This window comes from Alosa alosa, chromosome 21 (assembly GCF_017589495.1).
Source record: "Alosa alosa isolate M-15738 ecotype Scorff River chromosome 21, AALO_Geno_1.1, whole genome shotgun sequence".
Taxonomy (NCBI): domain Eukaryota; kingdom Metazoa; phylum Chordata; class Actinopteri; order Clupeiformes; family Clupeidae; genus Alosa; species Alosa alosa.
This window is the reverse complement of record NC_063209.1, coordinates 16,314,746-16,339,745: the sequence shown is the minus strand read 5'-3', so window position 1 is coordinate 16,339,745 and position 25,000 is coordinate 16,314,746. Positions and strand designations below refer to the sequence as shown.

Genomic DNA, 25,000 nt, shown 5'->3' with positions numbered 1-25,000 from the left:
GGAGTGCTTCCTCCTTGGGTTTGGATGTCATGGCAACAGCGGAATAGAGGGGTTATGACGTCAGACGGACGTAAATAGAGTCAGAGGGAGACAGACAGACATTCCGTTGGTCTCTCCTTCATGAAACATTGAAAGTGTTTACAGGGCTAATCGCTAACTGCTAAGCGCTCTGGTCCAACGGCGTAGATCACTTTCAGAGCACACACCACACCAGATAAAAAAGACTAGAAGAAAAATGAACTAAATGAACCGCAAGACAAGGTGTGTCCAAACGATGACGTGTTGCGACTGCAAACATGACCAGGTCACCATTTTGAGTATTCTGAGCCTGATCCTCTTCCCTCCCTCCCTCTCTCTCCTCTCTCTTTCTCCCTGTCTCCCTCCCTCTCTCTCTCTCTCACTAAAGGATATCTTGGAGTACTCAAAGTGAATAACAATACTAACATTCCTCCCCACCCTCTCCAGCTGAGGAATGGCACCAAATGTCACTCTGGCCCTTAATGGAAAACTGGCCTCAGTATTCTTATCTGTGGTGATAGGATCCCAGGAACCCAGGGCCACTTATCCCCACTCCCCCCCTCTACTTCACCCCACGTCTGTCATGTCAGCAGGCTCTCTCCCATACAGTGCGCTCTGAGGAGGGGGGCTACAGGGGCAGTGGGACAGGCTCTTAGCCGCTCTTATCTGGCCTGGATGGGAGCCAGAGGGCCAACTCCCTCACTGTCTCGCTCACTGAACTGCACGGCGCACACACGTACATGTATACACACAGACAGAATCACAGACAGACAGACAGACAGACAGACACACACACACACACACACACACACACACACACACACACACACACACACACACACACAGAGACATACACACACACACACACTCTCTCTCTCTCTCTCTCACACACACACACACACACACACACACACACACACACACACACACACACACACACACACACACAAAGAAGCCACTCACTTGCTGGGGTTGACAGGGGACAGTCGTCACAGATATCCAGAGAACCACCGCCACACACAGGAGTCACCAGGCACCACAAGAGAGACAGGTCACATGGGTCATCACAAGTAGTCTCACAACAAGACAGATGGAGTAGCATTTCAGTTCACACATACTTGCTGTAAATTGAGACTAAAGTACTTTAGTGTTGAAAAGAAGTGTCTCTGATATGCTAGCGAGATTTACCAATTCCTTTACTCATTGTATTCACAAAAATCTTTTTTGCTTACTATAACTTAATGAAGTGTGAGTTCTGAAGTTCTAAAGGCAGGGTTCTAAAGATAACTCAAGGAAGAGAGCTCTCTGTCGGAGTTCTAAGGTATAGAGATTCTGGGAGCTCTAAAGGCCAATGGCCACATTTGCGTCTATGGATTTGATGCTCAAGAGATTGGAGTTCTAGATTTTGACGTCACTTGGCGCCTGTGGCCATTGGCCTTAAATTGTAGAGGATTAATGGCGATTCTTCAACAGGACCAAATGGAGAGAGTTCACTTTTTTAGGAACACGTGGGCCTAGTAGGGCATTCTTTCCCCCACAGCTACCTTCCTGATTGTTGGATAGGCTGACCGTTCTTCAGCCATTTGACCTCAGCATTGGGGTCGGCCACCTCGACAGCCAGTTTGATCTTATGTCCCTTCTCCACCTGGTAGGCAGGGTCCATCCCTCTCAGGAAAGCTGAGGGGTCAGACATAAACTCCACATTAGGTTCAACACACACACACACACACACAAATGTTAGATTAAGCTAATTAAGCTTTAACTCTCTCACTGTCCCGTAACACTAACCTGTACTCCTAGATTCTTCCCCTTCTTGAACATGCTGCTATCTATTTACCTCTCTTATATTCTCCCTTTGACCCTCTCTCTCTCTCTGTGTTTCCTCTTTCCTCTCTCTCTCTCTGTCTCTCCTCTCACCTCTTCTCTCCCTCTCTCCTATAGAGAAAACACTAGTCTGTGTTTAAGCATGACATTATCTATCTATTTTTCCACTCTTCCTTGCATTCTCTCTCTCCCTCTCTCTCTCTCTCTCTGAGGTAGCACTGACCTGCGCTCTTCTTCTCCTCAGGCTTCTTCATCTTCTTCAGGCGCTTTAGCATGCCGCGCAAGTCGGTGATGCCATACTGGAAGGCGATCTTCTCGTACTCCGTGGGCGCGGCCTTCAGCAGGATGTCCCAGACATCAGTGTCCGACCCTTTCACGTTTTGCACGGCCCTGGCACAGGGACAGGGACAGGTCACTCACAGGGACAGTTCAACAACACCACATGTATGTTGCTGTGCAGTAAACCCTCCTTTTTTCTGGATATGATATCAATAAACCCTATCATTTCTGGATGCCCTAATGCAAAGGCAGGATGGAAAACCTCAACCTTATTACAATTATATTTTTATCTTCAAGTTTTCGATACAGTACACAGGCGATATACAGGTGCGGGTACACAGGTGATATACAGGTGATATACAGTACAGGTGCACATGATGACTAAGCCCGATCATTCCTGATACAGGGCAGTCCTGTGTTCAGAGCATCTAGTAATTCACTACACAGTGCACTAGCCTAAATGGTGAATAAACACCATCTTAAGGTGACTGGTACTTAGGACACTAGGAAGGAAGTGAGTAAGTGGATGTGCCACACACAGGGCTGTCTGAACATGTCCTATTTTCTGAAGACATCTGAAGGCTAAACAGCCTAGCTGGACATTTGGCACTTTCAGTTTTTTGAATTCAACCACACAACTCTACGCCACACATCACACACATCACACACATCGGGAGGAAGCAGAGGAGGGAGAACTCTTACCGCGGCGAAGCTTTTACAAAACTGCTGCTCTCATATAGATGCAGAAGCCACAAGCAGGGCAAGACAGACCGCAATGCGTTAATACACACCTTCAGAGAAATGCATACACACGTACATGTACACGTACACACAAACACGTACACACACACACACACAAACAAACACGTACACAGACACACGCACACACAAACACGTACACGTACACACACACAAACATACACTATACACCATACACTATGTGTACACTATATATACATAAGTACACATGCATACAGTACAGATACATACACACAAACATACACACATATAAAATATAGACAAACATATACTTTGCATACACAGGCACAAACTCACACACATGACATAAATTTTAAAAGAGCACATAAAAACATCAGGTTTAATCTACAAGCACTTGTTAACAATGCATATGATCAGCCTGGCAATTACAACAACAGAAACTGTATGACACTAATTTAGCCTCATATAGTAGTGCAGAAGCTTTAATGACAAATAAACAATTTTCATAATTATCATCATTAGCTAATAATATAAGTTAACTGGTGCTAAAGCCCACGTAAGCAAAAGATCATTTTCAGTGGATCATAGTGGAGTAGGTGGCTTTAAATTCAACGAGTGTGTGGAAATTAATAATGCACATCAAGTGTAGCTGAGTAGAAAATGAGACATTGGCCTCACTGTGCTCAACTTCTTCAGGAGGTGAATATAAAGTAGGGAAAATACACACACAGACACACACACACACACACAATGGCACTGAGTGAGGTGGTGAAGGTGATGTATGAGTCACTGCAGTCAGGTGAATGACCTTTCCTAATGAGGAGCTTTGGTTTTCTCCTCAGACAGGTCAGTGTGTGAACACACACACACACAGAGAGAGAGAGAGATGAGGCAAAGAACACTGAATCCAAATAATCATTAATATTAGGGTTCTCTGTACAAAACCTTGGAATGTTTTTTTTCTGGATAAAACACTGTTCAAGCGAGGTTCTTGGTGGAACCTTTTGGTAAGCTATTGGTTTTGTATCAGATTACCCCAATTTCAATGTGGGAGTAAAAAGGCTTTCAAGGATACAAAAAAAAGAAGCTTTGTCCACTAACACAGGAGATTAAACTCATAAACTAAAACTCAGGAACACCAGACTCTCCCACCATAGAAGAATGATAGCCATAGTCAAAATGCTTTGGGTGGGATGGAAATATTGAGAATATAACATTCTGAAATATTTAAAATCTAAAAATAAGTTTTGCCTGCATCCCCATCAGTGTCAGATCTCGTATTTGCAGCTGTAACACACACTACTTTAGTACATGTGAGGGGTGGGTCAGCCACAGATCGCATCAGACTCTGGAACTTTGGCCCAGACCTGAGCCAACATCTGGTCAACACCAGGCCAGTTGTGCCCCTGATGTGGTCCTGATGTGGCACTGTTACGGCCTTGATGCGGCCCTGATATGGCCATGATGCAGCCTTGTTACGGCCTTGATGCGGCCCTGATGTGGCCATGATGCAGCCTTGTTACAGCCCTGATTCTGCCTTGATGTGGCACTGTTACAGCCTTGATGCGGCCCTGATGTGGCACTGTTACGGCCTTGATGCGGCCCTGATGTGGCACTGTTACGGCCTTGACATGGCCATGATGCAGCCTTGTTATGGCCCTGATGCAGCCTTGATGTGGCCCTGATGTGGCTCACATCTGTTCCAGTATCTGCTGCTATCTGTGCCTCAGGTCACCATGCAGTAATGCCTGTGTGAGCCTGCAGCCTGAACTCAGCCACTTACTTTCTGTGATGTCCACAGCAGTCCAAGGAGGAGGAAGGAATTCAGGAAGTAAACAGCAAGTAAACAGGGGGCCAGAGGTCATTCTCATTCAATGTCACATGTTTGTCACATGTCTCATTATGAAAAGTTTCATATCATACTTCACATGAATAACTGGTCAGTATGGAAAAGTTATCATACAGCATGGATAAAAAAAACATCTTCAAGATTAGCTTTATTTAATTTCCCCGCTTATGAGTCATACATCCTAAACAACATCCAATTAAATACATTCAAGGATAGGAATAGGATAAGAATTCTCATAATAAATGTTTTATGATGTATTCATGTCATAACACATTTCATTCAACATTAGCAGGTCACCACGAACAACATGAAACAGAGATACATTTGCATGATATGCTTCACTACGCTCATATGTTAAGCATATGTTTAATATGAAGGCTTCGTAGGCTATATATATATACCTATGTGTGTGTGTGTGTGTGTGTATGTATATATATATATATATATATAGTGTCTATGTTATGCCCACATTGTAAATGGCAGGGTGGGACTGACCTTTTCTTGAGGATTGAGCTGAAGTCCAGTTCTCCAGCTTCCTCACTCCCATCAACGCTACTGCAGGGGAGACACGTCATCCAGAGCACACACTGTCAACACACACACTCATGGTGCTGAAAACACACACACACACACACACACACACACACACACACACACACACACACACACACACACACAGGGCGCACACACACACACACACACACACACACACACACACACACACACAGGACACACACACACACACACACACACACACAGGCGCAGACACACACACACACACACACACACACACACACACACACACACACACACACACACACACACACACACACACACACACACACACACACACACACACACACACACACACACACACACACACACACACACACACACACACACACACACACACCACAACACTTTGCAGGAATTAGCAGATTGATATAAAAGCTAACATCCACTAACATCCACCATATACAATACCAGGACAATATACAACACACTGACATATTATTACCTCACAGACTACTCTGACATTGATTAATTGTGACTATAGCTTTCTAGCATTGCTAAAAAGAATTTAGCAATAAAATATCAGTGTTTCAACTAAACACATGTAAGAACCTCTCTATGTGTAGATGTACACATACATAACAAAGAATGTTCATAAGAAAGATTGGACCTTAATCACATACTTTCCAGCATATGTTTTTCGGCTGTCTCCTGAAGATCATATACTTCTAATAAAATACCTAAATCCCATCAGGATGTGCTGTTGTGGCACTAACGAACACAGTCAAGTAACATAACTCCAAAGTTAAGTCAGAGTGGACATTCTGTCTACTGAATGTAAGAGACTTAAAATGCCCTCCTTTGAAAGGTTTACACTGGTCCTGTTTATGGGCTAGCTAGTATTATCACCATACTGGATGAAGGTCAGTCTTTGGTGTTCACCTATCAATCAGAGTCTGGATGTTCCAGCAGCAAGGCACATACCAAGACTCGGACTTTGAAATCCACACCAAGGACAAGAGCAGACCAAATGTTTTCCCTCTTTTAAAAGTTATTTTTAAAAGCATAGTGAAATAATTGCATGATGGTGTACTGTAAGTGTGTGTGTTGGGAGGGGGGGTGTACTAATCTCCTCTCCATATTATGTGCTGTCTACTTAGTGGTGGTCAAGTTTATTTGTCTTTGGAAAGACATGTGCAAATGAACACACCCTCTAAGGCCCATGGTATGAAGTTAAGAGTGTTTGAGTCAGTCATAGTGCACCACCTCCAGCATCCCCCAATGTCAATGTCTAAAGAGCGAAAGGTGCACTGTGCACTGCGACTACAGTGATTGTGTACCTTAACCAACAGCTTAGTCATATGGTGGGTGTGTCTGGAGGTCCCGCAGAATGGCGTGGGGTGAGAAGCACTGTCTTAAGGGTCCATTCAGGGTCCAACTGACACGCTTTTGTCACTTCCAAAACGCAAGTATATTCCTAAGTAGTGAGTGTTAAAAACATGCAAGGTGGACATTGTTTGTGTATGTGTTGTTGCTATGATACGTTATGCTTAGCTAAATAGCTAGCTCCCCGACTTAGATAAGACAGGCATCTAAGCAACCACCCATTGTTGAAAAGAAAAAAAACTTTGAGCACCTAGCGTTTTTAGAAGCCTTGCTTTTTTTTGTGTGTCTCGCCACAGTCAGTTGCATCGTTCCGGAAGCAATTGATTTTGAATGCGTAGTTTGAGGTGATAAAAGCGTGTCAGTGTGAACGCCGCCTGATACATGACCAGTGGGCCTGAGGGCTCGCACTAACACTCACACCGCTAGGACTGTGTTTGTGCAGACAGGCTTCATAGTTTCCGTCAAAGGCACGAGCAGCTCTCAGAGAACAGGGCTCTGAGCTTCAACAGGAGAACAACATCCATACTGTAGATACTGTGTGCACACACACAACTAAAATGTATTTGGAATTCATAATAAGTCATAGTAATACTAATGTGATAGTATTATGATAAATTACTATAGTTTGATAGTAATGAGAGTCGAAACTGATGATGATTGAAGCTTTCTTATAAGCTCTGAGGGGCTCACACTAATGTTTTGAATCAAGGTCAGAACAACTTCAATCGTTCAATAGAACTTCAACTTCAATTGTTTTCCTGGAATATCTTCAAAGGGTAGTTGTGCGTCAGACTGAGGCATTCGTTCTCTTTGTTAAATGTCTCTGACTTTTTTTAAAAAAAAAAACAATCTCAGAGCCAGTCTCTCTCAGTGCTGCTGCAGTGCCTTGTCCGAGAAAACCAGCGAAGAGGAACATAGTCACATGTATCTGAGGTCATCTGGGTCTGTTCATCCAGAGTAGGAGAGAGAAAGACAAAGAGCTGAAGATTATAGACAAGAAAGAAAGCAATAATGAAGAGAAACAGGAGGAGGAATGAATGAATGAGTGGATGAATGAATGAATGAATTGATGGATGGATGAAAATGAATGAAAATAATGAATGAAAAGTTGCAAAGATATAAAGAGAGGATGAAAGAGAGTAAGGCAAGAGGGATGAAAGGGAGGGAGGGAGGGAGGGATGAGAGGCCGAGAGAGAGAAAAGGGCCGAACAGACGCCGCAGCTGAGACCCATAGACCTCTGGATGTGTAAAATGCTCCCTGACGTTGCAACAAACTGCCTCAGTACCTTCCAACTCCAGCCTTCTTTTTCACTGCTGCACTTGTACTCCTGATAAAGTTTCACAAGTTCCACAGCATTACAATCCATTATGGAAACACACAGATGGATTTCTAAACAGTCACATATCTTTAATATTGATTATGAATTTAGAAGCCCTGTTGTAACCTCAGAAAGACTGTGGAAACAAATTCAGCAGATGTTAGAGAAATACATCAGATAAGCCCAGACATTCAGGCAGGAACAGACCTCCTCACATTCAGTGAGAAAGGGTGGGGCCCTAGTAATCAGTGCTGGTTTTACCCCAAGTCCGACGCCCCTGACTGTCTTTCACCTTCAGTGAGAAAAGTACACCTGTGAACTAACTGCCTTTCACAACTCTCTATATTCCCTGTTCACTTTTTTCCATTTTCAATCCCTTACATCCTCTCTCTTTCTCTCTCTCTCTCTCACACACACGCACACTCTCACAAAAGCTCTCACAAGGTCACACACACACACACACACACACACTGTCTTTCTATCTTGTTTTTCCCCACTCCGCACAGTAATCAGAGTGTACTAGCTGCTGTAAACCGTACTGGAACAGTCGTCATGGAAAAACAGTAGCAAGTGCTCTGAGCTCTGAAAAGCCATCATCACATGACGTATCAGCTTTCCTTGTGCCTCTCAATAAGGATTTACAAACTTACGTGCGTCTGAAGGCGGCACGGATATCAAACTCCTCCGCTGCCCGAGCCTCTGGAGAAGCAAACAGGTGGAATCAGGAAATCACATGTACAATTCATCACGCCACAACTGATGCAGAAAACTTATGTTTATGCCAATTGATAGTTTGGAAATTTGGAAAGCTGAATAATGGTTAATGGCGAATTACGTTTTTCTTCTCAAAGATGTCACATGTAATGCTTCCCCTGTTCGTCTGCTTTGCAAGTCAACCAACAAACATTTGCTAATCTGATTCTTGCTGTAGTTGAATGGCAAAACTCATTACATTTGCTGATCTGATTCTTGCTATAGTTGAATGGTAAGACTCATTACATTTGCTGATCTGATTCTTGCTATAGTTGAATGGTAAGACTCATTACATCTGCTGATCTGATTCTAGCTATAGTTGAATGGTAAGACTCTGTCGTTTTGGTTTCTTTTGTTTTCCTGATTTATTCCTAGCAGATGTGCTCACCATGTACAGTCAAGTCAAAGTTGCAGCTGTCAAACTTGTCTCTTGATGTCACCTCACACCTGTAGCTTCCGGCAAAGCTGGGTTTGGTAGCGATGACCTGCATCTCAAAAGTATACACCTGCAAGAATAGCATATTTACCGTATAAATAACATTCACTAGATGACTCTTCTGCTTTACTGAATTACATCATCATCCACATTATACACTGTCACACCCCAACATTCCCTCCCTCTCTCTTTCTGTCTCTCTCTCTCTCTCTCACACACACACACACACACACACACACACACACACACACACACACACACACACACACACACACACACCTTTGTATTGCGGTCGTAGAGCTCCTTGAGCTGCAGGTGTTTGCCGGACTTGCTGGCCAAGTCCATCCATTTCCCTTTGATCCACTTGACCGTGGGTTTCTTCAGGAGGGAGGCAGCGTTCACCTTGGCCACGAACGTGATGTTCTCACCTGGACAGGTAAGAACAATAAAAAACACGGATGCACATATTTTGGAGAATGTTGCTTCCATGTTATGGCCAGAAAGCAAAGTTCACTTCTTAGTATGACAATTTTAGTTTCATCCAACAGCCAATACTTTGATATATTTACCACGTGCAAGTGGGTGTAATATAGGATTTAAGAATATTATATACTGTGTGATTATGTGTTCTATTACAGTTTTTCTCAGTCACTTTGGTGCATTTCTCATATCATTATGAACATTTGCACAACAGTTAGTGCATTTCTCAAAATACTTTGTTTATGCATCAAAAGCAAATATTTATACCAATTAAACTGTCAGTGCAATCAAAATGACTGGCACCATTGTTTATGTCAAAACAGTCACTGTTTGGTCTTGTTGTCAATGTGACAGTTTACTCTGTAAGTATTTTCTAATGAACAATGTGCAAGGCAACACTATTTTCTACTTCAAAACTACAAAATTACACATTATTGTGTGTGGAGAGGGTTGATTGGATGATTGCAAGACAGTGGATATGTTTTTTAAAAAAATCTGTTGACAGACAAAGATAAAATAAGTCCAATTTGTTGCAATTGAAGTTGCATGGATGTACAAAAGCATTGCTATGTGTTCATGATGGTGAAAAAAAGTGCTTTAATGATGTGCACAAGTGATGAGATGATATGGAGTCTGAACAAACAGTATTGAGAATGTCAATTCTGATCTAAGAAATCCGGCATAGCAACTGAAAAAAACTGTAATGCTAAGAGACAAAATTTGAAACACAATAACATCTTATTCCTCTCTTCTGTCCTCTCTTTGTCCACTTTCTTCATTGAACTATAAGCACAAACTAGGAGCCTATAGCAGGTTTTACATGAATGTCATACATCATTTCACAGATGTACTGTATCTAGTAAGAATGTTGAATAACAAGACACATGTTGAATACACTCTATATTGCAGTCCAGGGGTGCTGCTAGAAAGTGTTGGCCCTATGATAGACAATAATATTATATTATATATTATATATTATCGGGGCGCTCTCTGGGGGCCCCCATTCAGTGCTGGGCCCTTAGAATCATCCTAACCCCCCCACACACACACACACACACACACCCCACAGCGGCGCCCCTGTCGCTGTCTCTCTTATTGCTGCGGAGCCTGTTGACACACAATCCAGGTTTGTAATATAACAACTTGTATACACAAGCCCTTACCAACATACTTGGAATAAACACCAGCTCTTACAGTGCCAAGCTACACTGAAAAAAGTGGCTGAAGCAGAACGCTCCCAAAGCATACGCTGCAACAACACGTCTGGCTACATCAGGCGTGAAACCGGTGTGCGTGCTTCCGTCCAAACAGAATTATGTGCTCAGGACTCTTTGCTCAGCATTATCAATGACCCCTATGTGTGACCTATGACATCTCCAGGGCAGGCTTGTGCAAAATTCCAGAATTGAATTGAAACTGGCTCCTAAATTCCAATGAAATTCTTGAATTTCACTTGCATTTCAATTGATGTAGCAAACACAAAGCAGAATTGCAATTCGAATTGTGCACAACCCTGCTCCAGGAGTGGCTTGACTGTGACTCACCCACTGTGACATCCGCACTCTGAGGCTTCTCTGTGAACAGCCCAGTAAGGTCCTGCCGAGTGTCCACAGATCCTCGCCCTGAGGGGGACGGACAGACAGAGAGACCGACAGACAGAGAGGCAGAGAATGAGAGAGATAGACAGAGAGACCGACAGACAGAGAGGCAGAGAGTGAGAGAGATAGACAGAGAGACCGACAGACAGAGAGGCAGAAAGACAGAGAGAGACAGACAGCGACACAGAGAGACAGAGACAGAGACACAGGACAAACCGAGACAGAAGCACAGACGGACAGATAGACAGAGAGACAGACAGAGACGGGACACAAAGACAGGTCATGAGAGAAAGAGTGCGACAAGCAGGGAAATAGGTGTTTGATCATTAATGTGAAATACACTGAGGGTGATTTTCATGCATGCACTCCAGATGTGTCTGGATTTCTCATAATGAATGCATTCCAGATGTGTCTGGATTTCTCATAATGAATGCATTCCAGATGTCTCTAAATGTCTCCTGTATACATTCCAGAGGCGGTTAGACTTCTAATATATGCACTCCATCTGGGATTAAACTTCTTAGACTATATGACGTCCTGATGTGTGAATAGTATTCAGCTCATGTACTGTATCAACTCCTGCTGTGTCTAGCGTTCTTGCACGGTGTGACAGCCTGAGGTGTCTACACACAGCTCCAGTGGTGACTTACGTTCAGCATTTGGGTCCAAAGACTGGCGCCCTGAAACAGAGAGAGAGAGACAGACAGACAGACAGACAGAGTCAGTGACACACAAACAGAGACACAGCAAGTCAGTGAGACATCAGTGCACTGTATCAGGACACTGAGAGGTGTCAGTTATCATATACCTTGTTGCTGTCAACTATATTTTTAAATAACCATAAATGTTTTGGCCAATCTTAATGTTTTCGGAAGTTACTTTGGACAAAAGTATCTGCTAAACACTATTCTGCATCTAGGGCCCTATCTTCAATTTATGTATTCATGTTTAGATCTTATTGTTATTTGCCATGTCTGTTTGTTGTGAGTAAACTCCTGACATCTCCAGCCTTCCCCAGCGGTAACTCACGGTCAGTAATGGGGTCCGGGCCGTGGCCGTTGGTCTCTGGGGCAGGGGCAGTTGGGGGGCCAGATTCAGGAGCAGCTGGAGCCTCCGTGGGGGCAGCTGGCTCTGGAGCTGCCCCATCAGCCGGGGCATCTGCTGGGGGAGGGGCAGCATCAGCAGCGGGGAGCAGGGCAGGAGCTGGGTCTGGAGCAGGGGCAGCCACCTTCTTCAACACTGGACAACAAATGGAACGTTCCAGTCAGAACACTGCCACGGAATGTTAGTGTCAGAACTGGAATGTTAGAATGTTCCAGTCAGAACACTGCCTCAGAATGTTCCTGTCAGCTCTGAAATGTTAGCGTGTGCCAGACAGAACCAGAGAGGGTTGAAACCAACATAGACTGTATAAAAAGGTTGAAGCGGATCTTTGAATTTAATTAAGGATCTTTGACAGAACACTGTCTACTGTTCACTAAACCAAATTCCAGCTCTGCACTGCCCAGACAGTAATTGAAAAGAATGACTTTAGGACAGGACTTCATCCAATAAACTCCATTGGACTCCATCCAATAAACACCAACAGACAGACTGATGGTGCACACTGACCCAACTGTTGGTGTTTGTTGGGACAGTGATCAAGCACTTTAACATTCTGATTCAGTATTCAAATTTGGATTGTTTTCACCGGAACGGTTTCAATAATGGGGTCATGTAATGTGTCAGAAACACAGGGTTAAACCATTTCTAAGGCAGAGGACCACCATAGTGTTTGATAAGAAATCTGACCTTCAGGTGGTTTAGGACAAAGCCCATTGCAAGCGCTAGCCCACTGAGTGAAATATCAAGAAACAAAAATCATTTGTCAATGTTTGCTATATGAGAAACAGTGCAAAGTGGTGCAGCAAATGCTCTGACAATGTGAACAGTGAAGTGATAGCAATTATCAAGCAACATAAAGCAGCTTTGTGGGTGTGATGTGATTGAAGTGTGGTGTAGAGTGAAACTATTGCTCACTGCACCCTGGGATTCACATTATCCCAGCTGGGGTGTATCGTAACTTGAGTAGCTCGAGTCCCATGTCCCCTCTGGTGAGCTTGCTGTGTCCATGGCTAATTTAATATCCACAAAGCTGGCCGCTAGTTTGGATTCTAGCCTTGTGCCTCACACACTCACCATAAATCCTTTAATGGCTCTCCTGGTGCAGGTTAATGGAGGGACCTGCCCCAATAAAAACCGAGCAGCAGTGTCCAGCCTAATGCCTGTCTGACCGCCCGCCTGCTCGCTCGCTCGCCTGCCCTCGTGTGCTGCTGTGCTTTATCTCATGCCATGGCCCCCAGAGAGAATGATGCCCTTGTTTACTCTGGTTTATCTCATCGCCATGCCGACAGGCTTTATCGGCTGTCAGCCTCAGTCGCTGGCAGGTCCCCTGGCTCTGAGGCTCAGCCAAGGCTTCCGACCAGGAAACATCCGCTCACTATGCCGGGGTGAAGGTCACCAACCCGGGAGAGCGACGGCCTACCCATCAGCAGCCCCAGAAAAACCCTTACGAAAAAGAGCTATTAGTAAAACTGTGGTGGTAGTGTATAATACTTCTAGTGTTCCTATAGTCTTATAGCACTTCTATAGTGTGTAGTATGTATCTATAGTATTCCTATAAGATTACTAAATATTTTGTCCCAAAATACTATAAGATTCCTATAATCCTTTTTTGTAAGGCCTGGAAAAGCAATGGCCTATCAGTAGCCCTCAGAATCATTCTCAGACAGACTTCAACACTGGTGGCCATTTTATCTCCAGACCTAGCACAACTGACATATTTCAGCAATTACACAAGTACGGTATCTGTCTGGTGAGAAAAGCCAGAAGGAAAAGTGCCACAGTGCTGTGCTGTGATTGGTTAAAGCAGGTGATGACAGATGGAGTAAGTCACGTGATTGGCTGAAACAGACAGTGGCAATCAGTGATTGGTTAAACAGTCAAAAAGTAAAACCGTAATCACACCCTGTGAAGTGGAACAGTGCCGAGGTGAAGTGATTGGTCAGAATATCCGTGAGCACTCCACTGAGGGTCACAAGTGAGAGGTCAGGGCGGCTCACTCTGACCCGAACCCACCTTCCGGTTCCTTTATCTTTAGTTCAAATTTGACCTTTGACGCTGCCGCGATAACACAGTAACCCCCTGCGTCCTCCATGGCCACATCTTTTATGGTCAGCGAGTGCTTGCCGGTCTCCGCTTTGATCTCATACTTGTCGCTGGTGGTGAGGTCTTTGCCGTCCTTCTGCCAGCGCACTTTAGCGTCGGGCTTCTCGGTCTCGGCCTCGAAGATGGCGGCGACGCCGAGCACGCCTATGTAGGTCTTGGGTTTCTTAGTGAAGGCCGACACTAAGGGGAACAGAGTGGGTCAGCACCAGGGATGAAATCCTGCCAGGGCGTGTTAGAAGGCCTCACAAGAGGCTAACACAGAGGGAATAGGCTCACTGCAGCCTGCCTCAGGGTTGTTTGTTTGGAAAATAAAAATAAATGTCTCTATAAACTGGACACAATTATCCACATAAAGCATTTTCATGACAGCAAAACATCTACTGTACCACCCCCACATACAGTAGTACCGGTAGTGCTCTCTAACACATCATGTCGTTCTACAGTCATTATACCATTTTATGCCTGTCATAATATGTTCATTATCAACATTATAGTTTAAATTAAGACTGCATTTAAATGATTACCAGAAGTGCATTACATTCAAATGTTAATGTCACAGATGTTTTAAATTGGAAAATGTACAACTGAAAAAAGGTTGGTTCAATACGATCTAAATGTGTTGAATATCAATTTTTGGTCCCAAATCCTTGTTAGTGGTTCTGCTCAAGGTTAAAAGGGAGTTTCCCTCACCCTTGTTGTCCAAGTACTTGCTCAATGGTTCAGGCTAATTTCAATTGTTAATGTCTCAATTTCAAGGCAATCTCAATTGTTATTGATGCTGTATTAATTGATCAAATGGAATTGAACTAAACTAAATTGAATCAAGAACAAAACCCCACAGTTGTCCATAACACCATTCCAATACCTATTAGCACGAAGACTGGTATCATATCTATATAGTACAGTGTAGTAGCTTGCATGTCAATTATATTACAAGGGCCATTGTCCCCTGGGGTTAAGTGCCTTGCTCAAGGGCACAACAGTGGAAGACAGGAATTGAACCCACAACTTTTCAGGCTACTACATGCTAGCCCAGCTCCTTAACCACTATGCTACCACTGCCCCCATTAACTAGTACATAGCTAGTACCATAACTAGTATTAAAGATGCCACAACCACAACCACTGGGCCTGTAACCTGGCTGTTGGTGGAAAGGCCTAGATGTTCTATATCTATCCTACCTCTCTAGGTTCCTACACTGTGCTCTGCCACTCCTTCTTCCCACATTATATTCCTATAATGCTGTATACTAATGACATTAACGAGGGCTCTGGTTAAAGTAAATATGGCTGAATCTGACACTTAATTATTGTCATTAGTAACACCTGTGATTACAGGAACAGGAAGTGGAACTACCGTGCCATTTCATGTCAAAATGGCTGCTGTGAAAAAGGTCTATAATCAGCAATACCCATGGGGTTATGGGATCCACAATGGGCAGACTGTCCAGGAGGAGGGCTGAGAAAGGAGCCATGTCACTCTAATAAAACATGTCATCCCACTCGGCATCCATCTTTACTTAATACACAGCTGTGTCTTCGACAACAAAGTGTGAGAGGCTGATACATTGCAAACATGTCAGAGAGAGAGACAGCATGAAAGAAAAGACAGAGAAAGAGAGAGTGATAGAGATAGAGAGAGGAGTCAGAGATAGCCAACACCGGGCTTGGTCTCGAGTTTCATACACCCGCAAGAGAACAAAAGAGGGCAGTTGTGGACAGCCTATTTCTGGCCAGCAGGAATATGTAAATATTAACCACAGTTGCTGTCAGGTCCTGTTTCCATGCATATGCCTTTTAACATTTAAACACTGTTCGTTGCTACTGCCCATAATTTACTGTTTTTGGTCAAATTTGACCAGACCAGTTGTAACTGCTCTTATATTAACACAAAAACAATAAACATCACCAGACACTAAAAAATGTATTTCTTAAAGGACATTGACTGTAAAAAACATATCGGAACTTCAACACCTTATTCTCAGAACAAGTTGTAAGGGGTGTGTGTGTGTGTGTGTGTGTGTGTGTGTGTGTAAGGGTTTGTGTTTGGGGATGTCTTCAATCTGCTAGATGAACATTACCATTAATTTCCTATGGCAGTCACTTTTGACTGGGAACACCAGAAGTGTGACCAAGTTAAATAAAACATTCAACATTCAGTGGAAGTGGTCACAGTGAGTTGTATATGTTCAAATGTCCATTGTGATGGATAACATACGGTCTTAAAGTCCTGTGTACACCAGCGCCGACATGAGTGCACTTGCCACGCACATCAGCGCAAACCCTGGATGAACATTGGATTTTATGGAAGATCATAGATTCAAAACAAAATAGCCACACACAAACATAGGAGTGTGAACAGACAGGTAACACTTTATAATAACTACACACAATTCATCATTTATTAAGCCTTTGTTACTTATTAGTTAATGGTTTGTTCATCATTAGTAATTTCTTGTTCATACATAATTTATTTAAGTAATATTTCCATTATTTAACAGTTGTTACATACACATGCACTAATGATTAGTTAGGGTGAGGATACATATTTTATAAACCACTTCCTAATGCTATAATTCATGATTAACTCAGGAGTTACAAGAAGTTAGTTAATGATATTTTGTGAGCTCATCTAAAGTGAGGACTTTACAAATGTGTTATAAAGTTTACTCTTGCATTTATTCATTTAGCCGAAACTTTCACCCAAAGCGACTCACACATGTCAATGAAATTAAAGGGCAAGGCCACATTGGTGGACGCCGGTGCTTGAACCCCCAACATTATGGGTTACTGCATGTTAACCCAGCTCCCTATCCACTACACTACCTCTGCCCAGTAGTATTACAATAGTCAATTCAAAAAATATAATATAGATATGAGTGTTTACTATGAACAAACCATTTTTAACTGTGTGTAAACATGATTTACAGATGAGAATTAATGTAGGAATAATGCTTTACAAACTAAGAATACAGCATTTAATAATATTTTACAGATGTTTAATAAATGCTTAACAGTGTGTAGTAGAAGAAAACAGAAACTCTTGCATAGTTGTAGGGGTTTCTGTCTGGGCCAAGGTAGTGTAGTGGATAAGGAGCAGGACTGGCATGCAGTAGCGTGAAAAGTTGGGGGTTTGATTCCCGTCTTTCACTGTTATGTCAATTGCCTTTAATTTAATTGACATGTGTATGTCGCTTGTCTGCTAAATGAATGAATGTGAATGTAATCTTTACAACTCATTTAAAAATGTCTTGCAAGGCATAGAAAGTCCTCACTTTAGATAAGCTCACAAAATATCATTAACTAACCACTTGTAACTCCTGAGTTAATCAAGAATTATAGTATTAGGAAGTGGTTTATAAAATATGTATCCTCACCCTAACTAATCATTAGTGCATGTGTATGTAACAACTGTTAAATAATGGAAATATTACTTCATCAACAAAATATTATTGCATTATTTATTAACTATTAACAATAATTCATAAACATATTTTAGATATAGGCTTATTTACTATGAACAAACCATTTATAACAGTGTGTACAAATACTTTATTTATAAGAATTAACATAGGAACAATGCTTTACAAATGAAGAACAAAGCATTTAGTAATAGTAATAAAAAAAAAGTTAGTTTGCAACTGGTTTATAATAAGAAAATGATTTCATTTATAAGTGGTTGTTTCATTACTTATTAAGTATAAATCATGTACTTACAAACATATTTTTTGGATAGGCTTATTTACTATTCAAACCATTTATAAATGTGTGAACAAATGCTTTACTGATGATAAACAGGAAATTACTAATGATGAACAAACCATTAACTAATAAGTAACAAAGGCTTAATAAATTATGAATTGTGTGTAGTTATTATAAAGTGTTACCAACAGACATAATAACAGCAGATCCAGTGGACCAAGACAGGAAATGTAACATTGGAACCAAAATGCAAAAAAAAAAAAAATGACGTTACTATTTTGCCAGAGTGTTTTCTATCATTCCCGACAGACGTAGCCCTTCAGTCAATCAGAAGAGAAATGCAATATCTACCAATATCTGGTTTAGGGAAGTTGTAAATCACTTAGATTTGACCGGAACAGTGTTTACGGGTTAAATAACACTTTTCAAGTGGTGATAACATTATTACTTATTTGAGTAAACTGTCAGTCTATCTCTCTCTGCTACAGTATACAGTACACTTCTATGGGTCACAAAACACACTGTAACCTTTCTACTGTTAACTTTGATATGAAATATAGGAACCAGTGAAGGCACCGCAGGCCAAAGGTCATGGAGTGAATTTGACCTTTGACCTGATATATATCAGCGCCTAAACTGGCAGCTTTTCAGTGTCTGACAGACGGTTGGCAGACTCTCTCGCCCTTCTCTCTGTTTGACTTAGCCATTCTGTGAGGGTCAGCTCTTTTGTTCATCAGTTATTCTTGCCTCTTTAATTAAACATTGCACATACACACACACACACACATATACACACACACACACACGCGAGAGCGTGCACACACACACACACACACACACACACACACACACACACACACACACACACACACACCATTGAGTATCCCAGTGAGTGACCTCTCACACATACACACACACACACACACACACACACACGCGAGCGCGCACACACACACACACACACACACACACACGCACGCACACACACACACACACACACACACAAACACACACACACACACACACACACACACACACACACACACACACACGCACACACCGTTGAGTATCCCAGTGAGTGACCTCTCTGTAGGAAGATTATGTTGCCTTGTCTTAAATTTAGCCCCCACATGTGTCTCACAAAACAAAAGCTCTCTATGGGCAACCCCTGTGAACTGCTCCACAGGTAGTTGTGAGGGGGATTAGCCGTGGTCTATTTCAGTCGTGGAGAAAGCATTGGAAGAATGGTACGCCTGCGACAGGCCATCTAGGAGCAACCCCTTCACCCATTTTTCACCAGCGGTCCTGACATGATTTCTGATTGCATGGTCTCACCTCAGCGGCAGTCCTGGCTAGCAGCCGTCTGAAGAGATGGCCAGATTCGAACAGTGATTTAAATACAAAATTCATATTGATTGGACGCTGGGGGATGTTTTGGGGTAGCCTAGCACCGTCAGGTGACTTAACAATCAAAATATCAACAAAGTGAAGATCATCCAGACCTACTGGTGGGTGTTAATGCTGAGTCATTCTAGAAGTCCATGATAAAAATCGTAGAAGTTCATCGACAGCTACAGGAAGTTAACCTGACTCTCACCAGATACATTTTGTTCTGCCTAGCTCCACTCATCCATCTGGGATCGATCCATTGGAGTGGTGCTTCAGAAGGCTGGGCCTTATCAAAAATCCTTGCATATGATTGGATAAGCCACTTGTCCGTCATCTATTGACGTGCTACTTCAACAACTCACATCGAAGCCAACCCATGACGCTGAGAACAGTCTCACAGTCGCTTCTACGCTCCATTGCATCTATGAAACTCCCGCCCTGCGTCCTGATTGGCTCTACCATACAATCTGGTGCCGAAATCACTCTCAACGGAAGCAATCCCAGAGCTAGGTGAAGTTAGGCGGAACGAAATTCATCTGGCAAGAGTCAGGTTAACAGGAATAGCCTAACTTTATAAATAACCTCAATAATATCTAGTTAATATTCAGTGTCTCATCTGCTGTGAGAAGATAACAATTATTCAGGTTCTATCATAACTTGATGGATGGTCCAGTGGAAATCTGTAATTAATATTCCAGAAACCATCTAATGACCTATGCAGATTACGCAATTTCAGCCCAATTTGGCCAGAAAAGACTCCGAAAAAAGAACGTGCCTTGTAATGTGACATATTTATGAATCATATTGTCTGCAACGTTCCATGACTCCACAACCAAAAGTCTAGCATGACAGAATTCTTTGGGAATCTCCTACGACACTGACACTAGGCCAACCACACATGACGAGAAGGCTACGATAGATAGGCTACATGATCCTGTAATGTGGCATTGTGGAAGACATACAAAATTGTGAAATCTGCTTAGGCCATAAAGCAGATCTACAGCTTCTCATCATGATTCCAAGTAGAATCTTAAGAAAGTGATGAATAATGTGAAAAAGAACCCTTGGGTTTCTCCTTAGAACATTTGTCTCGAAGCTTCCCATCAAAAAACAGCTGTTCAAGATAACTAAATGGAAGTTTTTCATTGGATGAATCAGCGGTAAGCCATTGAGAATCCAACCATAGTGCAAGCAAAAGAGCCCAGAGATGTTCGGCTTGGAGCAATTTTTAAAAAATCTGACACATAAGAAAGGCCCTTCACTCTTTCAGAATCAAGAAGAATCATTAGATACAATGATTGAGTGAAAATCTTTGTTACTTGTTGATGATATGATATGATTTTACAACAAAGCCACTGTTTACAGTTTTCTCAAGTCTAAAAAAAAACAAAGCACAGCATGTAAACAAACAAACAAACAAACACATCACAGATGGCTGGATGTGAGGTGCATCATCACTGTCTGGACCTGTTATGTGCTTCATCACAACACTACATAAACCTTTACGTTTGTAAGCATGTGTTGTTGTTGGTGTTGTTGTTGTTGTTGTTGTTGTTGTTGTTGTTGTTGTTGTTGTTGTTGTTGTTAGATTGGCTTTTCATCTCTACATCAATCTGTATGTTTACACATGTGAACTGCAAATGGGCTCAGCAACCTGGAAATGACCTGATGAGAGCCTGCAGTCAGAAGACCACTGTCAGAACTTTGCCGTAGAGATTACAGGGAACAGAGATGCAGAGCTGAAAATTAATATATGAATATAAAAAGATAATATAAATATAAAAATGTAATTTTAATGGACTCTGTTTTACAGTTGAAAATAGTGCTGGACTTGGCAGAGACTAAGACTGCGACTGAATGCAGATTGAGGGATCAGGCTGAAATGCTTAGAGCGGATCACCACTCGTAATTGTGCAGCATTGTTCGAATGCTAGCGGTCTTAGCACACCTAATCTAGCAGCACTCAGCCTCGATAGATGCAGAGGGTAACTCGATGCTTTCTGCCACTATCTCGCCCTGTGTGCACCATATCCTCTCCCCCATGGGAGATGAGGCAGAAAAGCCATTTGCACTACAGGCATCCTATTCGGCATCTTTTTGGATTATCTTTCATGTTTGTGAGGGGAATTTTGATGTCGCTTCAAGCGTCTCTTTGGACCTAAGAGGCGAACTCCTGGCATAGCAGCAATGACAGAGGGACCTCCTGTCGACGGGCTATTTACAACCTCTTGTTTAAATGCCAATGGGCCAACACCTGGCTGAAACAAACCCCACGGCTTCAATCAGCACTGGAACAGAGGCAGGAAAAATGTAAAAGCCTAAACTATAAAGATCAAGATCTATAAAGGAGATCATGGCTGTGTGACTAACAACTGAAAAAGATTCTGTCCCTTTCATTATTAGGCCAGCTGGAAGAGCTAGTTTAAAAGACCATAGCAACTGTGGACAGAGCTAAAATACTATCTTTGGTCATCCATGAGAGGCAAAAGCAACTGTAACTTCAGCACATCCGTCAGGCGTTATTTTAAACAATCACACCATGCCCTGGGTCATTCTGTGTGCATTTGTCTGGTTGCTCGCATGACGGATGACTGCTAGTGGTGACAAATATGATGAGTGTTTCTCTGATCCGTCATCAAGGAAGCACACAGATACATTAGTCACCGCACCAGGTTGTGCAACCGAGGACATGCAGAGTGTTTGACAGACCAGAGATTCCTGGGAGATGATGAACAGAGTGTGACTGAGCCCAGATGAAAGATTATGACTCAAAAGATAAGAGCGCCAGTCGTAGGTGAATTATTTGCAAGTGTTGTCAGGAGAACAAATTAAACTTGTCCGTCATTCAAAACAAGTTATATCACCTATATACAATAGAACAAGAAAGGAAATAAAGAATGGAGATAAAGCCTGAAGGAAATGATGACGTTACTGGACTGCTCACTACACAAACAGAGATGGCTGACTCCCAACATGACACTGAGCTTTTTCAGCCTTAGTACCTCATCTCAAGAAAGAGCTACAACAATAATGACAACTTGAAACCCTAATTAACCAGGAGTTAGAGATGCGGTCAAACTAAGCATAAACATTCATGACGTCATCCTCTCATTTCCTACAGCAAGCCAGCCTTCCACAGTAACATCTGATCTCTGATGTATTATCCTACTCTCCGGACATCAGAAGAGCTGCTTAGTAGTGCCCCCAAACCTGTCCAGCTGAAACCCCAGCTACTGTACCTGTTTTTTTAGCTGGCTCAGGCATCCTGGATAAAAGTTCCCCTCTGGTTCTGACAAACAAACTCTACTGTCACCCACTCCTCTTTTTTGCCCTATAAATACCCCCAACACACTCACAAACACACACACACACACACACACCCCTCCCTTTCCCACCCAACTTCTGAAACCCAACCCTCTCTTTGACAATGAGATAATCACAGTGCACCTCCAAATTTGTGGCTGCCATCCATCCTTCTCTCTCTCTCTCTCTCTTCCTATCTGCCCCTCCCCCCTCTCCTTCACCAAGACCTGACACTCTCCATCTGCCCTGTCCACATTTCAACTATGTTTACCCCCCCATCCAGAACACCTCCTCTGCCTGACGTGACTTGGGGTGTAGGGTGGTAGTGGTAGAGGTGGGTGAATGGAAGTCTGGATGAAAGTGGGTTGATGGGGTGGGGGTGTCTCAGCGGACGGAGGAGAGTGTTAAATTTGGTTGGGTGCCTTTCGCACCCAATACCACCAGCCAGGAGCCTGCCCAGCAGCGCTGTAAAAAATGGATGGAGGAAAGAGAGAGAGAGAGAGAGAAGAGAGAGCAGAGAGAGCGCGCACACGGAGGAGAAGAGAGAGAGAGGGAGGGAGGGAGCACATATGAAGGAGGAGGAGAGAGCAAGGGAGAGCATACAGAGGAGGAAAGAGAGGGGGATGATGGGTACTGATGAAAGAGGGCAGAAGGGCTGAAAGACGCCCTGCTGGGCTCACTGGTGAGGGGAGACGGTTCCTGCCTCAGCAGGAGGTTCAGACCCTTCCAGGAACCCTCCAGGAGTCCTGGAGCGCTAGAGGCAACAAGATATGGGCATCTGGAGTTCAGCCAGATGTGAAGAGCACACAGAGACCCAACAGCTGACCAGGACAAATCAGCAAGTCCACACCAAGGTCAGAACAAAGCCTGATAATGTCCAGATCAGTGGCAGATTAAGACCAGACCAAGGGGCCAGATCACAGCCAGATCTGGCAGAGATCAAGGCCAAATGAGTGGCAGGGCTTGGTCAGCTCCATTCCGATTGTCAGCGAATTTTGATTATCGCATTGATTGGTTCCGCTGATCATCACCAGCTGAACCATTAAAAGCAGCTCTCACATTTTCACTTGAGATGTCCTTAACAGGCCACCATACAAAGCTGTGCTTTTACATGTGTAGGTTAACACATGTAAAATATATTTTAAAGCCTGTATTGAGGTGTGACATTAAACCTACATAGCATATCTAATTGTTGTAGCTGTTTTTTTCTGTCACTGAGAACTATATCACTGATGTAACTCTAAATGCTGCTACATGTCATATAAAAAGTAGACATGAATGTCATGAATGAAAAAACACAAATAATATAGACTCAAAAAAGGCAAACATTCCAGACCAGACGGCATTACTAGGTGCCTGTCAATCATTTGTTCATTTGTGTGAAGTAAGGAGGGGTGGGGAGTTTTGGTGGAAAGCAGAATAGGATTGTATGACAGGTGGTTTTCAAAAACAATGACCCTACATTTATTGACTAATGTTTATACTTTCTTATAATGTATTATGCAACTTATCACCCAAGAATACCAAATAATGCAAAACAACAACTAAGTCTATGCTGGCATCAATTAAAATGTTATCAGTCAAATGCTTAGTATACATCATGTCAAAAGTATGCCAGTATACATAACAGAAAACAGGAGAAGGATGTTATGTTTCCAGTGCTAATACTCAGAGATCTAAACATATAGGCCATTGTTCCATTTGTTAAGCCATTGGTCCTAATGCCATTTTTCCTTATATTCAAATGAGAGACACTGCTGGAATCTAAGGTCACGGTCCAGGCCAAAGTATCCCAGAGCCTCCTGCATCCCCTAAACATAGATCACAGCTCCCTGTAGCGTGCCACCGAACGCAAGGGGGGTTAACAAGCCCCTTTGGGTAAGAACCGGGACTAGGGTAAGGGGTCACATTCTAGATGTTCACAATATGGGGGTAACAGAAGGCGCGGGAGGAGGGGGTGACAGAGCCCAGTGGTAAGACACTGGATGAGATGGGAGCCAATTGGCTAATGGTAATGATATATGAGGTTAACAGCCAATCAAATTAGAGCCCTCCCCCTCCGTTTCTCTCAAGCACAGTAATGACTGGCTGGATTTGTGTAGGACTATGGCTCGTCCTGGGCCAGGGCTGTGTATGGCCTCAGGGGTTGAGTGAGTGCACACACTGAATGGACAGCTAGGTGACTGTGACAGGCAGGCTACGCCGGACACAGAAGTGAGGTGTTC

General features: G+C 43.0%; 1 protein-coding gene and 1 long non-coding RNA gene across 4 annotated transcripts in view; one reads left to right on the top strand and one right to left on the bottom strand.

Moving 5' to 3' along the window:
- Positions 1-22,795, bottom strand: part of mybpc3 (myosin binding protein C3) — a 59,488-nt gene extending 36,693 nt beyond the window's left edge. For all 3 annotated transcript variants that reach the window (XR_007192121.1, XM_048230697.1, XM_048230698.1), the window contains exons 1-13: positions 22,712-22,795; positions 14,293-14,562; positions 12,205-12,414; positions 11,826-11,855; positions 11,122-11,199; positions 9,377-9,525; positions 9,050-9,167; positions 8,559-8,607; positions 5,186-5,245; positions 4,625-4,627; positions 2,066-2,232; positions 1,563-1,695; positions 1,137-1,139 (exon numbers count right to left, since the gene is read on the bottom strand). Coding sequence is in view for 2 of the 3 variants with exons in the window: in XM_048230697.1 (XP_048086654.1) it covers positions 1,137-1,139; positions 1,563-1,695; positions 2,066-2,232; positions 4,625-4,627; positions 5,186-5,245; positions 8,559-8,607; positions 9,050-9,167; positions 9,377-9,525; positions 11,122-11,199; positions 11,826-11,855; positions 12,205-12,414; positions 14,293-14,562; positions 22,712-22,736 (1,295 nt within the window). In the remaining variant the exon portion in view is untranslated. The remainder of the gene's footprint in view (positions 1-1,136; positions 1,140-1,562; positions 1,696-2,065; positions 2,233-4,624; positions 4,628-5,185; positions 5,246-8,558; positions 8,608-9,049; positions 9,168-9,376; positions 9,526-11,121; positions 11,200-11,825; positions 11,856-12,204; positions 12,415-14,292; positions 14,563-22,711) is intronic.
- A 563-nt stretch (positions 22,796-23,358) lies between these two features.
- Positions 23,359-25,000, top strand: part of LOC125286350 — an 11,143-nt gene continuing 9,501 nt past the window's right edge. Inside the window, exon 1 of the long non-coding RNA XR_007192165.1 lies at positions 23,359-23,629. This is a non-coding gene — a long non-coding RNA (uncharacterized LOC125286350). The remainder of the gene's footprint in view (positions 23,630-25,000) is intronic.